This window comes from Saccopteryx leptura, chromosome 2 (genome assembly GCF_036850995.1).
Source record: "Saccopteryx leptura isolate mSacLep1 chromosome 2, mSacLep1_pri_phased_curated, whole genome shotgun sequence".
In the NCBI taxonomy this organism is placed as follows: domain Eukaryota; kingdom Metazoa; phylum Chordata; class Mammalia; order Chiroptera; family Emballonuridae; genus Saccopteryx; species Saccopteryx leptura.
This window is the reverse complement of record NC_089504.1, coordinates 215626070-215641592: the sequence shown is the minus strand read 5'-3', so window position 1 is coordinate 215641592 and position 15523 is coordinate 215626070. Positions and strand designations below refer to the sequence as shown.

The 15523-nt window shown below is 51.6% G+C and overlaps 1 protein-coding gene across 9 annotated transcripts in view; it reads left to right on the top strand.

The window, feature by feature from the left end:
- Nucleotides 1-9652: 9652 nt before the first annotated feature.
- TRPM2 (transient receptor potential cation channel subfamily M member 2) overlaps nt 9653-15523 on the top strand; it is a 52857-nt gene continuing 46986 nt past the window's right edge. For 4 of the 9 annotated variants that reach the window (XM_066370040.1, XM_066370041.1, XM_066370036.1 and 1 more), the window contains exons 1-3: nt 9653-9705; nt 13871-14141; nt 15198-15286. In XM_066370040.1, the coding sequence (XP_066226137.1) occupies nt 13977-14141; nt 15198-15286 (254 nt within the window). In that variant the 5' untranslated portion in view covers nt 9653-9705; nt 13871-13976. Of the gene's footprint in view, nt 9706-10406; nt 10471-13870; nt 14142-15197; nt 15287-15523 lie in introns of those variants that run through there. The other 5 variants (XM_066370042.1, XM_066370039.1, XM_066370037.1 and 2 more) reach the window with 4 other exon arrangements.

Genomic DNA, 15523 nt, shown 5'->3' with positions numbered 1-15523 from the left:
CCCAGTTTTCGCAGGTCTCCCCTCTCAGCTTAATTATAGTTTCCTTCAGAGTCCTGTTCATTCTTTCTATCTGTCCTGAACTTTGGGGCCTATAAATGCAATGCAATTCTAATTAATACCTAACTTAGTGGCTAATTCTTGAGATATCCTGGATATGAATGCAGGTCCATTGTCTGATCCTAGGGCTAGGGGAATGCCATATCTAGGTGTGATTTCCCTTAATAAGACTTTGCAAACTGTGGAAGCAGCCTCTCCTCTCGTGGGGAATGCTTCCACCCATCCTGAAAAGGTGTCTATTAATACTAATAGATACTTATAACCTGACTTCCCAGGGGTCATCTCTGTGAAATCTATTTCCTACAGTTCTCCTGGAGCTTTCCTCTGATACCTCACAAAGGGGGGTAGCTTCTTACTCTGCGCATTTACTCTGGCACAGATGCTGCACCTCGAGACAATGGAGTGGACAATATCCCTGATGTTGGGCCCTACATAATACTTCCTGATAAGTTGTTCTAGCTTGTTTTGTCCTAGATGGGTACTAGTATGAATATCTCCTACTATTTCTCTTACTATTCCCTGGGATAAATAGAGCCGGGAGTCAGGAAGCTCTATCTATCCCTGCTGATTTTTCTTCCCTTTCAACCGCATCCCTTCCTGCTCTTCTTCTGGGGAAAATCTAGGATCCGGAGGTAGCGTTGGCTTAGGCAGCAATGGCAGAAGGCTTTCTTGTGGCCCAGTGGCTGCTTCTCTTGCAGTTGAGTCTGCTAGGTTGTTACCCTTTACAATAGGCGAGTCCCCTCTCTGGTGTCCTTTGCAGTGGATGATGGCAACTTTGGTAGGTAGCCAAATGGCATTTAGGAGGGCAAGAATTTCATTGAGATTTTTAATGTCTTTCCCCCCTGCTGTCAGTAAGCCTCTCTCCTTGTATATGGCTCCATGGATATGGGCAGTGGTGAATACATACCGGCTGTCAGTGTAGATGTTGGCAACTTTTCCCTCTTGGGTTAGTCCTATTAGCTCTGCCCTTTGTGCAGATGTTCCTGCGGGCAGTGCTTTCTGCCACAGGACCTTATTTTCCATGGTCACCACTGCCCCTGCATGTCGCTGTCCATCCTTAATAAAACTGCTCCCATCAGTAAAGAGGGTCAGGTCTGCCTTCCCGTATGCTTGATCCCTTAAGTCCGGGCGGGAGCCAGTCACTGTGTCAAGGATTTGTTTGCAACTGTGGAACAAAGTGGAGTCCGGTATTGGCAACAGGGTCGCTGGGTTCAGGGCAGCAGTTTTGAGGAACTGAACAGATGGAGGGTTCAGCAGCTGAGCCTGATACTGCGTTAGCCGTGCATTAGATAGCCACCTGTCAGGAGGTGCTCGCAGCACTTGCTCTACGTAGTGTTCCCCAATGACTTTGATGTCCTGCCCTAAAGTTAATTTACTAGCCTCCTTGACTAGTATGGAGGTGGCAGCAAGCGCCCTCAGACATGTTGGCCATCCCGAGGCTACAGGATCAAGTTTCTTGGACAGACAGGCGACAGGCCTCTTCTATGGCCCAAGTTCCTGGCTCAGTACCCCTAAAGCTACCCCTCCCTTTTCTGCTATAAATAGCTGAAAGGGTTTGGCCAAATCTGGCAGGGCCAAAGCTGGGGCAGTCACCAGGGCCTCTTTAAGTGCTTGGAACACTTGCTTCTCCTTATCTGTCCATGTGAACTGCTCTTCCTTACCCCTGGTTAGTTCATGCAGGGGTTTAGCTAGTTCTGCAAAGCCTAATATCCACCGTCAGCAGTATCCTACTGCACCCAGGAATTCTCGTACCTGCCTCTTGTTAGTAGGCTCAGGGATCTGCAAGACCGTCTGAATTCACTGGCTGGACAATGTCCTTTGCCCTCCCTGTAAGTTATACCCCAAATAACTTACAGTTTGCATCACAATCTGGGCCTTCTTGGCGGAGACTCGATACCCCATTCGCCCGAGATCTTGTAGCAGGTCCAAGGTGGCTTCCTCACACTCTCCTTCGTCCTTGGCAGCTATGAGGATGTCATCTACATACTGGAGCAGTACGATTGATGGATGGGAGGAGCAGAAAGCCTGCAGATCTTTGCTGAGGGCTTCATTAAAAATGGTGGGGGAATTCTTAAACCCTTGTGGTAGTCTGGTCCAAGTGAACTGCCCCACCAGTCTATTATCTGGGTCATTCCATTCAAAGGCAAAGATCTCTTGGCTCTGAGGTGCCAGGGGAATACAAAAGAAGGCATCCTTCAAATCCAGGACAGAATAATAGGTATGGGTTGGGGCAATGAGCTCAGTAAGGTATACGGGTTGGGCACCGTGGGATGAATAGTCTCTACCTGTGCATTCACCTCCCACAAGTCCTGGACCGGACGATAGTCTTGGCTCCCTGGTTTCTGGACGGGAAGCAGTGGGGTGTTCCAGGCAGATTGGCACCTTCGGAGGATGCCTGCCTTCAGCAGGCATTGCAAGTGCCAGGCGATTTCCTGTCTAGCTCGGGCTGGGACCGGGTACTGCCTGATCCTAACCAGTCTAGCAGTGCTAAACAGTTGCACCAGGACAGGCGGTTGGTGGGCAGCCAAACCTGGGGGGTTGGTTTCTGCTCAAACCTCAGGTACCCGGGCACACAGGGTGTCTGGAACCCCTTCCTTGGCCTCCTTACCTTCTAGGACGGTGGCAAGTAAGTGTTCTTCAGACAGTGGGACAGTTACTTCCATGCTGACCTCTGCCTCTTTGTTCCCCATAGGGCTTTCCTCCCGTCGGAAGGTTATGGTGGCCTGAAGTTTCTGCAATAAGTCCCTTCCAAGCAGTGGGTAAAGGCAGTCTGGAATGACTAGGAAAGAATGGGTTATGGTGCCTCGGCCTAAGTCAGTAATTCTTGCGGTGGCCCATGGGTAGGCTTCTGCTTTGCCCATTGCCCCTATTATCTTAGTAATTGCCTTCTGCCTCTGGCCCTGTGGTTTCTTTTTTTTTTTTTTTTTCGCGTCCTGACTGGCTTTATTTCTCTGCATAAGGAACCCTGCACAGGCAATTCAAATTAAAACAAAATAAATATATGAATATTCATGTAAAACTGTCCTTTCTAATGAACAATTATACACAATGTACAATTTCATGTTCACTGGGTGGGTTTACAAAAATGTACCATTCCCAACTAAAAATGCACCAAAATGGTTCCATGCAAACTTATCAAAAGTGACCAAAAATATGGAGGGAAAAATCTGACTGAAAGCACTTAGTCTTTTTTTTTTTTTTTTGTACAATCACAGAAAAATAAAAACATCTAATTTCTTTGCTACATTTAGAGTAACTAAATGTTGGCCCTGTGGTTTCTTTAGGACTGAATAGATGGCTCCCGTGTCGACTAGGAAGTCTATTGGCTTTCCTTCGACTGTTAAGGTGACCATGGGCTCCTGGGAGCCATCGGGAATGGAGCCCTGGCTCCGTCAGTCTAAGGTTTGGAGCAAGACCTCTGGGGCTTGTTTTGGCCTCTGGCTGTCGGCCCTCAACTTTGGGCACTCTCTCTTCCAGTGTCCTTTCTCCTTGCAATAGGCTCATTGATCCTTGTCTATTCACTGTCCTTGGCCCTTCCTCTGTCCCCCTTTTCCTTTGGGGGGAGGTTTCTGAGCAGCAATCAGGATCTTGGCTACCTCCTTTGCTCTGCCAACCTCCGGATCATCCCTGTTGATATATACTTTCTGGGCTATTTCTAATAGCTTACTCCTATTCTCTCCCTCGAACCCCTCAATCTTCTGAAGCTTTTTTCTTATATCAGAAGCGGCTTGAGTCACAAAGACTATGTTTATTAGCCTCTTGTTTTCTTCTGCTTCTGGGTGTAAGGGGGTGTACACTCTATACGCCTCCATGAGTCTCTCTAAGAAGGCTGCTGGGGATTTCTCCCTTCCCTGGATGACCTCACTTACCTTGCTAAAGTTGGTTGGCTTTCTAGCTGCTGCCTTGAGCCCCCTCAACAGAGCCTGGCGATACTGGAGGAGCGCGTCCCTTCCCTCAGCGGTATTAGGGTCCCAGGTAGGAGGTTGAGACGGGAGAACATCTTCTATTTCCCTTCTTCCCTCCTGAGTTTCCCTTTCTTCTCACAATACCGCCTTAGCAGCTTCTCTCATTATTCTATCTCTTTCTTCAGAAGCGAAGAGGGTTTGTAAAATCTGCTGACAATCGTCCCATGTGGGCTGATGGATCCTAAAAAGGTCTCAAGGAGAGATATTAGTCCCTGAAGTTTCTCGGAAAATGGGGGATTCTGATGTTTCCAATTGTATAAATCACTAGTGGAAAAAGACACATAGATGAGGCGAGGAGGTGCCCGTGGGCCAGCATCTGGTGCTGGCGGCACCTCCCGCCGAAGGAGGCAAAATGGCTGCGCCTCCCGCCCCATAGACCGCCCTTCCTCGGGTGTGGGGCAGGCTCGAGAGCCCGCTCATGTCCTGCCGTGAGGAATCTGGTTCCTCCTGCCGCTGATAGGGTGGAGGGGAATTCACCGGGTCTAGGTGGTCCTCTGGTTGTCCAGGCAAAACAGGGTAAAGTCTGGACAGTTCACCAGGCTGTGTCTGGGAATGGGCTTCTCCCTTTTCCTTTTCTTTGACCCTCCCAACTTTCCCATTCCCCGTAGCAAGACAAACTGCTCGCCTGCCTCGCTGGCTGTCCTTCAGACACTTTCTGATGTACCCAGGCTGCTCAGTGGCTATATCTACCTACACATCTATATACAGGTATTGGTCTGGGTGGGGTGCCCTATAGACCGTGGCTCTGACAGCAAATAAAGTTGGGAGGTCAAAGGTGCCCTCTGTGGGCCATCCCACATTAAATGTAGGCCATTCCAGCTGGCTGAAGGTCTGGAGGAAACTTGGACTCGGCGGCGGACCTCCATACCCCTGAGCTCTCTTCTGGAAATCAGAAAAATTCTTCAACAGGCACTTGAGCGGGGATCCCGGCACAGACTCTTATTGTCCCATCCTGGATGGCTCAGGAATAATGAGAAAGGGTAGGATACAGGCAACACACACTATTAACACAAGGAACACACTTGTCTCTCTCACACTCAACTCAGTCATTCAAGCTCAGACAAAATGCAGCGCAGTGCAAAAAGGATTCCTAATGTGACCGGTCACTCCTAAAGTGAACAAATCCAAACATCCAAATTTCAGAGAGCTGCGTCCCGCTTCTGAAAGCCCTGGGTAGGTTACCGGTGGCGTCCCACCTACTACCTCAGGATTGTGTACTCCGGAGCCCAAAAGCTGAACCAAATGAGGATCCTCAGTGAATACTTACTCAGCTCGAGCTGTCCCTCCGGTCTCCGACCCAAAACTCCGCCGAGGGAGAATCCCGGATGAGCCCCCCAAAATGTTGCATCCACCGGGTACGAGAACAAACGTCGGAGACTTTCAGGAGCTTAGATCGTACTTTATTGGCCAAGTTTAAACTGCGCAGGGTTGAACTCCCAAGATATCCGGAGACACCGTACTCACAAGGAGCTGCAAACGAGAGTCACACCTGGTGCTTATTTATAATTAGGTTCTTATATATCCTAAGTGAGCAAGCATTATACAGAAGCAGATGTGGCAGTTAGCTATTCGCTAGGGAGGTCACACGTAGCATAGCAACAGGAGCAGGGTTTAGCTTAGTGGCAAATTTTAAACATAAACTTCTGATAAGGGTTTCTGACCAATAGACTGCAGGATGTTTGTCCTCCTTTGTGCTGATCTTCTTAGTTCCCAGCCTCACAGGGGCCCTATCAGTACCTCCCTGTTCCTGCTCCTTCAATAGTTATACTCTGGCAGCCACAGCACACCTCCCCGAATCTAACACACTCCAGGCCACACCTAACAGCATCAAGTCCAGCGGAAAGAATGCTTTTTTCTGAGTCAGGTACAAGATTAGGGATTGACCTGGTATAGGTCCCATGCCACCTAGAACCCGTGGCTATGGCTGGCTGCACAATAGCTGACTGCTGGCCTGAGAATGGAGGAGACCCAGAGGAATATCTGAGAAGGAGAGGAAAACACAGCTGCTTCTGGGCCTTAGTGGCCATGAGAAAGGTGACCACTATGCCCTTTCCTTGTGTCCCCTGCTCAAACTGATATTCCAGTAGAGACTTCCTTTTCCCAGTGGAAATGCTGGGAATCCACAGAATTCCCATGCAGACAACACCTTGGGGTTGTCACTGTGGTTCTGAGGGTCTCTGTGCTCTCTTTCTCTCTCTCAATATTTCTTTCTTTTTTTAAAATTAATTAGTGTTGGCCTGACCTGTGGTGGCGCAGTGGATAAAGCGTTGACCTGGAAATGCTGAGGTCGCCGGTTCGAAATCCTGGGCTTGCCTGGTCAAGGCACATATGGGAGTTGATGCTTCCAGCTCCTCCCCCCTTCTCTCTCTCTGTCTCTCCCTCTCCTCTGTAAAAAAAAAAAAAAAAAAAAAAAAAAAAAAAAATTAATTAGTGTTTCTGAAGACTTTGCTGTCTGAATCCAATTCTAATCCAGCTGAGTCATGAGCTCCTTTCTGTCAACACCAGGTGCCCAGACCTGCGTGGCTCCCCCAAAACTCCTAAGCAGTATTTCCTATACATGTATTTACTGTGGCTCCTCCTTACTGGCTCTTTGAAGCCCTTGGGACTACAAGGAGATGGGTAACACTTCCAGTTGCCAGATGGCCTGCACGGTTCTGGGGTCCCTGTGCAGTTTGGGATGGCACTTCTCTGACAGGGATGACATGGACCCAGGGAAGAGGTCTGCCTGCTCTTCCTCCTGCCCAAGGGCATGGCCCTCTGCCAATAAGTGGTGGTATGGGCACAAAGGCAGGCCCCTGTGGCTCAAGGTGCACAGCTCCATGGGCCACCTGCCTTCAGAGAGTGTCTGCTTGGTAGGAACATGGCCTGGACCTGCTGGCCTGAACTCTGCTCTATGCAGTTGGGTAGGTTCAACACTCCCAGGGTTTAAAGTGGTGGGAAGGGGGTCCTGGCTGGGTTGCTCAGTGGATAGAGTTTTGTCTTGGTGCACCAAGGTCACGAGTTTGTTCTCCAGTCAGAGAACATATGAGAAACAACCAATGAGTGCACAACTAAGTGGAATAATGAGTTGATGCCTCTCTCTCTCTCAAACTCTTTCTCTCTCATTCTCCCCCCCTCTTTCAAAACAATGGAAAAAATCTAAAAATAAAATTAAAGTGGTGAGAAGGGGGTTTCCAGCAGTCATGACCAGGAGAGGGACTCCACTCTGGCCCAGCTGGCAAAGGTGCTCTGACCACACAATGCCTATCCACCATGACCCAGGCCCTGCCCTGAGTCTCCCCTTTGCTCCATCTACCCCATTCCCTACCCCAGGTGACCTTGTTCAGACCACAGCATCTCATCTTTCCAACTGTACAGTTGGGTTAGGTTATCGATGGCTGTGTCACAGACTTAGCAGCTCAGGACAACGGACATTTATCATCTCAGTTTCTGAAAGTCTGGAGTCTGGGAGCAGCTGGGCTGGGTGGCCTGGCTGGGGGCCTCTTACGAAGTCAAGCTGTAGCCTGGGCTGCGTTTCTGATGCCTTGAGTGGGGTCTTCCAAGCCCAGTCAGGCAACTGTGGGCAGGAGTTTTATTCTCACCACCAGCCTCCCAGAGGTAGGGAGGGGGAGGGAGAGAGAAAGAAGGTGTGTCTCCATGGGGGGTCCTCGGGCAAGTTTCTTAGTTTCCCTGAGCCACAGTTTTCTCACAATTGGGGAATGTCAGGTTTTCTGCCACATGGGGTTTTGACTGCAGACATGGGGAGCTCAGCATGGTGCCTGGCAAGGAGGGTGTGTGTGGTGACCTCCTTCAAAGAACCTTGAGGCTGGTGCAGAGAGGTCAGGAAGGACAGACACATACATGCTTCAGATCTGGACCATACTTGTAGAAGAGAAGAGTGACCCACATTTACTGATTTTAATCAGTGTCCTGAGAGAGTATGCAGGTGAGGGGTCATTTTTAGCTCTGTTCTCATCACCGTCACTGTGGAAACTGCCCCCTTTAGAGCTTCCTGAGCAGCCACGCAGTCAGGGGACTGTCTGCATCCGCCACTCCACTAGCTGCAGTCTACACTCCTGTGCAGCACCTTCGCTCCCATTTGCGTTTAGATTTCTTGAGAAGTCTTGTGATAAGATGGTTCTAGAATGCCATGACCTGTTGCCTTAAGTGATTAAGAAGAACAATGGTGTCCTCCCGCACAAAACCCACTTCTCTATGTTTTCTCTCGACCAGGAGTTAGCAAACCAGTCCACAGGCCAGCCCCAGCCATTCCCTATGTTTGTAAATAAAGTGTTACTGGATCACAGTCACACCCACCCATGTTTTGCTAATGGATCCTTTCTGGCAGCAGCAGCAGTTGAGGACAGAGACCATGGGCCTACAAAGCCTGAAATATTTATCAAAAGCCTGCAGCCCCAGTTCCAGCTCTGGTGTGCTGGCTCCCACCCCTTGGCCTTCCCGCCTTCTGCTCCTGTGTATTATTCATAGCCGGAGCATGTCTATGCAATGTGGTCAGATTGCCATCTTATTCACTGATTGCGGTTTTCCTCCAGCTGCCAGAGCGAGGGGCTTTTTATCTTGGGCAAGATGTCCCCACTGTGAAAAAGTCCTCTGCTTTGCTCTGCCTTTATCTGAACTGAAACAACCCTCAATCAAGACCAGTACATGCTGTATTCCTGCTTTATGGTCAAATGCCTTTTTATTTTTATGGGACAGACGTTTCATAATTGCTCTTACAGTGGTGTCCTGGCAGATGGAACAGGGCCTTCTTGTGCAATGTGTGTTTCTCTAGAAAGGAAGGGGCCACTCGGGGGCAACATAGGCACAAATGTTTTCTCAGAAGCATTTCCTGAATTACTTCACCTCAGATAAGGCTCCCATGGGGGCCTGGGATAGTTGGAAACAGAAGCTGGCCGGTGTGGCTGTCCATCACACAGCTCTGCCGTTATCACCATCTCATGAAATATTAACAGCCCCCAGCATGCTTTCAGTCAATGAGATGGCCCCCCAGGGAAGGTGAATTGAATGAGGGTCTGGACACAGCTGCTAACACACACAAGCGGCTGACACGGGCAGGTCTCAGACCCTCTCCAGGTTGTGGCAGTGCTTGCAAGCTTTCTTCTGCAGCGGGCAACTAACTACCTGGTGCTAACTAGTGACTGAGCTCTGAGAATGCAGCAGTGATGGGCCAAGGGCTGTGCCGCTGCAATGTGTGGTCCAGCAGGGGAGTGCCATTGCATCCACAGGCACACTTGCTGCTGCCTGTTCTTCTGTTTTGGGATGGTAACTGCTTTGCAGGAGAGGCTCCAGCTGCCTTTGTGCCTCTCAAAGCATCTCAATAAAGGACCAAATGCTGCCCTGTACAACGGGCTCTGGTGGGTTCTGGAACCTTCCCACAGCTGCTGGAGATACCCTGATGGTGGGATAATGAGACAGGGGACATCTGCCAGCCTGTGGACCTGTGGTACTGCCAGCTGGCTCCTTTGTAGGGAGACAAGGGCAGGCGGAGGATAGGGACCTTCCAGAGGACTCTGGTCACTAGGTCAGTGAAGCCAGGGGAGGAAATGAGGGGGTAGCTGGTCAGCCAGGAGTCAGCTGGCAGCCCTACAGGTCCTGATTGGAGAAGCTGCAGACACTATTCACTTCCCCTAGTGGGGCATTTCGAGCTGACAGCCCGAAGGAGAGGGCAGAGGGCCTTTGTGAGGTGAGAGCATTACGGTTTGGACCTTTAGGGAAAGCTGGGTCAGCTTTTCAGGAGTCAGACTCAGTCCCTGCCAATTCTTCTGAGAGGGGGCAGTGCTACTGGGGGCAGCACCTGCCATAGTGGGATAACAGCAGCCACAGAGTTTGCAGAGGGGTCAGGGTGGGAGTGGCTCACCCAGCCCCAGGCCCACTGAGGTCTCATGCCCCTCCCGCTGGTGCCCCCTCCCCTTTTCTGTCTGCCCTTTTCGTGGGTTTAGGGCTTGAGGAGAATCTCGTGTAACTGAGAAACTTGCTGCTAGCCTCTCAGCAGGCACACACCCGCACTGTGCTGGTCCAGGGGCCTCCGAGGAGGCCAGACTCCGCAGGTCAGGTGTCTGGGGTAGGCCTGGCTCACACCGATTGTCCTTGGCTCTCCCGCGGGTGCGGGACTTGGCAGGCTGCGCTCTCCAGCCGAGTGACGCAGAGCGTGCTGCGGCCCACGCGGAAGGTGCGGGGACGGCGTGGAGCGCACGCTCGGCTCGGGATGCAGGTGGCCCTGCAGGGCCAGGGCGACGATCCTGCGTAGCGGCGCCCATAACGCGGGCACCGGGCTCTCCCGGCAGGTACGCGCTCTGGCTGGATCGACACCACCAGGGTGCGGCGGCGAGGTAGCGGGACCGGCGCTGGGCGGAGGCGCGGGTGGGGCGTGTATATATGTCTGCGCCGGGATCGGAGACGCGGGACTGGGTAAAGTGCGCCGGGGTCCACAGGCTCTGGTCCGAGGAGGGTGAGTCGGGGCCCGGGGGCGCGGGGTAGGATGCGTGTGCCACCGGATGCGGAGACCTTGGCTCTGGCCAGCAAGGGCCCAAGCTGGGGCGCGGCTGGGACACAGGGAAGAGTGCAGGCTCACAGGTCTGGGTGCAGGCTGGGCGCGGGGTGAGGCTGGAGCGGCGCAGGCACCTACTGGGTTGTGCCTCCGAGGCCCCGCGCTCGGGTTTCCAGGCACGTGACAGGGCCCAGGGAACGGTCTGCCAGGATGGGTGCGCGGTGCCTTGACCTGGGGAGATAAGACTTAGCCAGTCTTGGGCTCTTGTTCAGGGTCCCTGGACAAGACCACAGGATTCACTTCCCTAGCGTGTAGCTATTTGTAATCGCGAAATGCTTTCATAGCCAGAAGTTCAGAAGACGCCGGAAAAAGAATAGCAGAAGCAGCTACCCGGTGTAGAGAGAGAAGTGGGGGGCGGGGGGGGGGGCACTGCCAGTCACTGGCCAGTGTGCCCAGGCCAGCACTACATTTAAACTTCATTGCTCTGTTTCCTGGTGAGTCTTTTGGGCTGAGATGGGTGGGGTATAAAGGAGCCCATCTCTGTGAATTCCCATGGTCCTGGGCCCACGTGGCAACTATAAAAGTTTTTTTCTTCCTTTGGCGTTGTTGTCTGTTCCCCAGGGTGGGGGGTGTTTTACACCAGGGGTGGGATCTTTCATTCCACCGCATATGGGGTGCAGGAACCACAGGCTGGGAAATAGATGGGTATGGACTGCCTGTGCTCTGTTCCTGTGGGTCCCGTCTGCACGTCTGTCCTCCTGGGGATTGCTCAGTGCAGAGCTCAGATTCAGATACATGGGCCTTGGCCCTGTTCAGACTGTTCCCTCTGCGAGAACAGCTCCACATTCTTGTTAGGTGTCCTGAGCCAGGTGCCATTTATAGGGATGCATTTTGTATACCACATTCTTCCTGTGTAAGTCTGTCTGTCTGTCCATCCATCCATCCATCCTCTTGGAAGTCATTAGTTTCAGAGTGCATTTGGCACTGTGCTGAGATAGGCTACTGTCTGAGAAATGTGAACGTAAACTAGAGCCCTTCTGAGTTTCTTAAGACAAGATCCTTCCTGGCACATACATATGTCTGCTGCTCAGCCCATTTCCTTTCTACCATCCTGTCATCCTTGTCCTGTGCAAGGCCCAGTCCTGGAGAGGGGAGCAGGAGCCCTGGAGAGCAGCTGTCTGCCTGTGAGATTTCAGGTGTCTAATTTTCCTATCTGTCAACTAGAACCCTTTCTAGCTCATCTGTGCCCCTGTGAGGCCAGGGGAGCTGCTGCACAGTACAGCAGACCATCCTTGTAGGACCATCCTACAGGGGCCATCCAGGGGTAAGGTCCACATGAGTGCTGAGCTAGGTCCCCAGAGGGACTACTGAGCCACCGCTGGTTCATGTTGTTCTGGCCATTTGGCTGCTGTAATGGAACCCCACAGACTGCGTGGCTTATAAACAACAGAAGTTTGTTTCGTACAGTCCTGGAGGCTGGAAGTTCGAGGTCAGGGTGCTGGCAAGGTTGATGAGAACTCCCTTCTGCGGACATCTCCTTGTGACCTCATATGAATATGGTGGCAGGGAGGTCTTTGGAGTCTCCTTTATAAGGGCACTAATCCATTTATAGGGACTCCACCCTCATGACCTACTCACCTCCCAAAGGCCCCACCTCCAAATACCATCACCTTGGGGGTTAGGGCTTCAACACAGAACTGTTAGGGAAACACGTTCAGACTATTGCATTCCACTCCTGTTCCCCTCAAATCCATCTTCTTCTCACATGCAAAATACATTCACTCCATTCCAGCAGTCCCCAATGTCTTAATGAATTCAAACATCAACTCAAAAGTCCCAATTCTCACCTAAACCTTAACTAAATTCGATGTGGGTGAGACTAGAGGCAGATTCCTCCTGAGGCAGGTTCCTCTCCAGCTGTAAACCTGTGAAATCAGACAAGTCAGGTGCTTCCAAAATACAGTGGTGGGACAAGCAAAGGGCAGACACTGGGCAGGGTCCTGCCCAGGCTGGAATCACATGCTGGGGCTCTGCAGGTCTGGGTTGCCTGCCCCTATTGCTCTGCTGGGTATTGGCCTTGCAGTGGCCCTTTGCCTGCATCATGTTTCTAAAGCTTTGGGTGTCCCCATCCTTCAAAACCTGGGTGAAAGGAGCCACACCCCCAGGCTTATGTACTCTTCACATAACAGTGTAAGCTTTTCCCAGTGCCACCTCCAAACTCTCCCAGCCTCTGCCGATGATCCAGTTTCAAAGCCACATCCATATTCATACAGTTTGTCACAGCAGCACCTACTCCTGGTACCAATGTTTCGTATTGTCATAGTGTTTTCACGGGCAGGAAGTGTACTTCGTCTGGGCAAGTCTGGGGTCTGGGAATGAGCCTGGCCAAGGGGGAGGGAGTAAGTGAAGATGCAGGGGTGAGGGGAAGTCTGGGCCTATGTGTCACTCAGAGCATTTTCCCAAGGTCAGCAACCAGCATTGAGCTGAGCCAGGTAAGGGCTGGGTGGGCACCTCACTCCCTGACAGGTCCCTCACACCCCCCCCCCCCCCCAGAGCACAGTGACTGCATCCTGGAGCTGGATGAATGGGCAGGGAAAGGCCTGTCTGTGAGTGACTGTTATGTGTGGTGGAAAGTGACGTGGCCAGAAAGGGCTTCTGGGTGGGAGAGGGAGGTAAGACCTTGTGATTCTCCTTCACACCTTTGGAGCCACTGGATGCAGGGGTGTAACTCCACGGACAGGGTAATGTGAATAACATCATGGGATGACACTGTGGGGTAATGTGAACAATGTTGTGAGATGACTTGGGTATGGCAGTGTAGGAAGTGATCATGGGCATCATGGCTCTGTTCCATTGCTCAGTGCAGCTTTACTGATGGACACGGGTGGCATCAGCGCTGGGGGCAAACGGTTCGAGAAAAGGATACTTAATTTTTTAGGGACTTTCCTTGTGGGTGGAGGACTGTGCTAAAAGCTGAAACCACTTTGTGCTTAGTAGGGTCTTTTTTCTTTTTGGAAAGTGAAAGTAGAGAATGGATGTTAGGAAACACAGAGGCAGGATGTTGTGTGTACACTGCACATGATCAGAGTTCCTTCCTGGTTTCTGGCTCCTAGGAGTTGCTGGACCCACTTTAAGTGGCAGAGGTGGGGGTGGAGCACTCTCGCTGGCCTTTCACAGCACCTGAGCCAGTCACCATTATGAATGAACACCTGGGGCCTGGGATGTGCCTGCACTTTCTGGTGACCTGGGAACCCTAGCTGAGGGACATAGTTTGGGCAGACAGACAAATGGCCAGGCTCCATACCAGGAACCTGATGAGCCCTCTCAGGACACTTGTCTCTTCCCTTCTGACCCATTTCAGCTCCCCCATTCCTGGTGTGTTTCCAGAACCCTCAGGCTAGCCAATCTAAGCGAAGCCTGTCCTCACAGAGGTCGGGGACTGTGGAGGCTGGACCAGGGGTGTCAGAATGGAGCCCTCAGCCCTGATGAAAGCTGGCTCCAAGCAGGAGGAGAGCTTTGGGGTGCAGTCCAGGACAGTGGCAGACCTGGGCCTGGTCCCCAATCTCCGGCGAAGCAACAGCAGCCTCTGCAAGAGCAGAAGATCACAGTACCTCTTCAACAGCTCTGAGAAGGTAGGCTTTTAGTGGTCAGGGGTTCACCAGAGCCCTCTTGGGGCACAGTGTGTGGGGAGGGGGGCGTCTGCTGTTCAGAGACTTCTGCCCTGGGGGGCTGTAGCCTAGAAAGACCCTGGAGGAGAGAGAACTATGGAAAATGGGAGGTGCCAGGTCTGTCCCCCCATCCCACCCCTGAGTGGGGGCTCAGTCACTTTCTGCTCTTGGCCCAATTTGGAAGCGCAGGGCAAACACTGCTGTCTTGGCTAGACTCATGGAAATTACCTTATTGTGCAATGACTTCCTATTCTCTATCTGACTGGGAAGCCCTGAGCGCAGCCCGGGTCCGGGGCTAGCTTCACAGAGGCCCTGGACAAGACCATGCAGTCGAGCACTCTTGAATGTCACTGTCCCTTTCAGGTGGGGATGAGGGCGTCTCAATCTGCCCTCCCACCAGGACCAAGGCAGGTGTCTAGATTCTCATCTACCACCTTTCCACCATATTGAGGTGTTCCCAGGAAGGCAGTGTTGACATATAAACTGTAAAGTGCTATAAAATTTCAAATTGGGCCCAAGAGGAAGTGCTTCCACAGGTCCTCTCCTCCATCCTGAAAGCACACCTGAGCACCCTCGTCAAGGGGGTGCTCTACCCTGAGTGTGGGAGGGCTCGGGTGTCCCTCTCCTGAAAAGAGCCCTTTGAAGCTTGTTGGAAGCCAGGGAGGTGCAGGATGTGCAGGTGTGGGTTCTGTTGATTTGATGCCTGGCCAGAGGTAGATTAAGGTCATTTGAGGCCCCAGGCAAAGAAGAAAATATTGGGCCCCTTAAAAAAAAGAGAGAGAGAGATAGGGAAAATAAAAATACATATTAACCATATTTTTAAATAAATAAAAAATATTATGTACAATTAATGTTAAAATTGCACATATAAAACCAAACTTGGTGTCATTAGAAAAAAGTGTAAAGTTGGTGTTTTGCAGGGGCCCTTCAGAAGTCGGGGCTCAGGGCACATGCCCGGTGTGACTGCCATTAAATCCACCTTTGTGCCTGGGGATCTCAAAGTGCCATTTCTACCCTCAGCAGGAAAATCTCAGCTCATGGATTCCTGAAAATATCAAGAAGAAAGAATGCATGTACTTCGTGGAAAGCTCTAAGCTGTCTGATGCTGGGTAAGGGACTCTTTCTCTGTTCCCATGTGGAGAGACTGGTGAGATCAAGACTGAGCAGAGCTTCAGCCGGGGCAGTCTGCACAGGCCCAGGGTGCTTGGAGCCTTCCAGTTACCCCACAGATTTGCTGTGGGGAAGGGTCTTGCCCCACCCTGCTTTGCTGTTGAGGTGTAGAGACTTTAGGTGACTTGTGCAGGGTTATAACGTCGTGACTGCTCTGTAACAGTGCTTAGACCTAT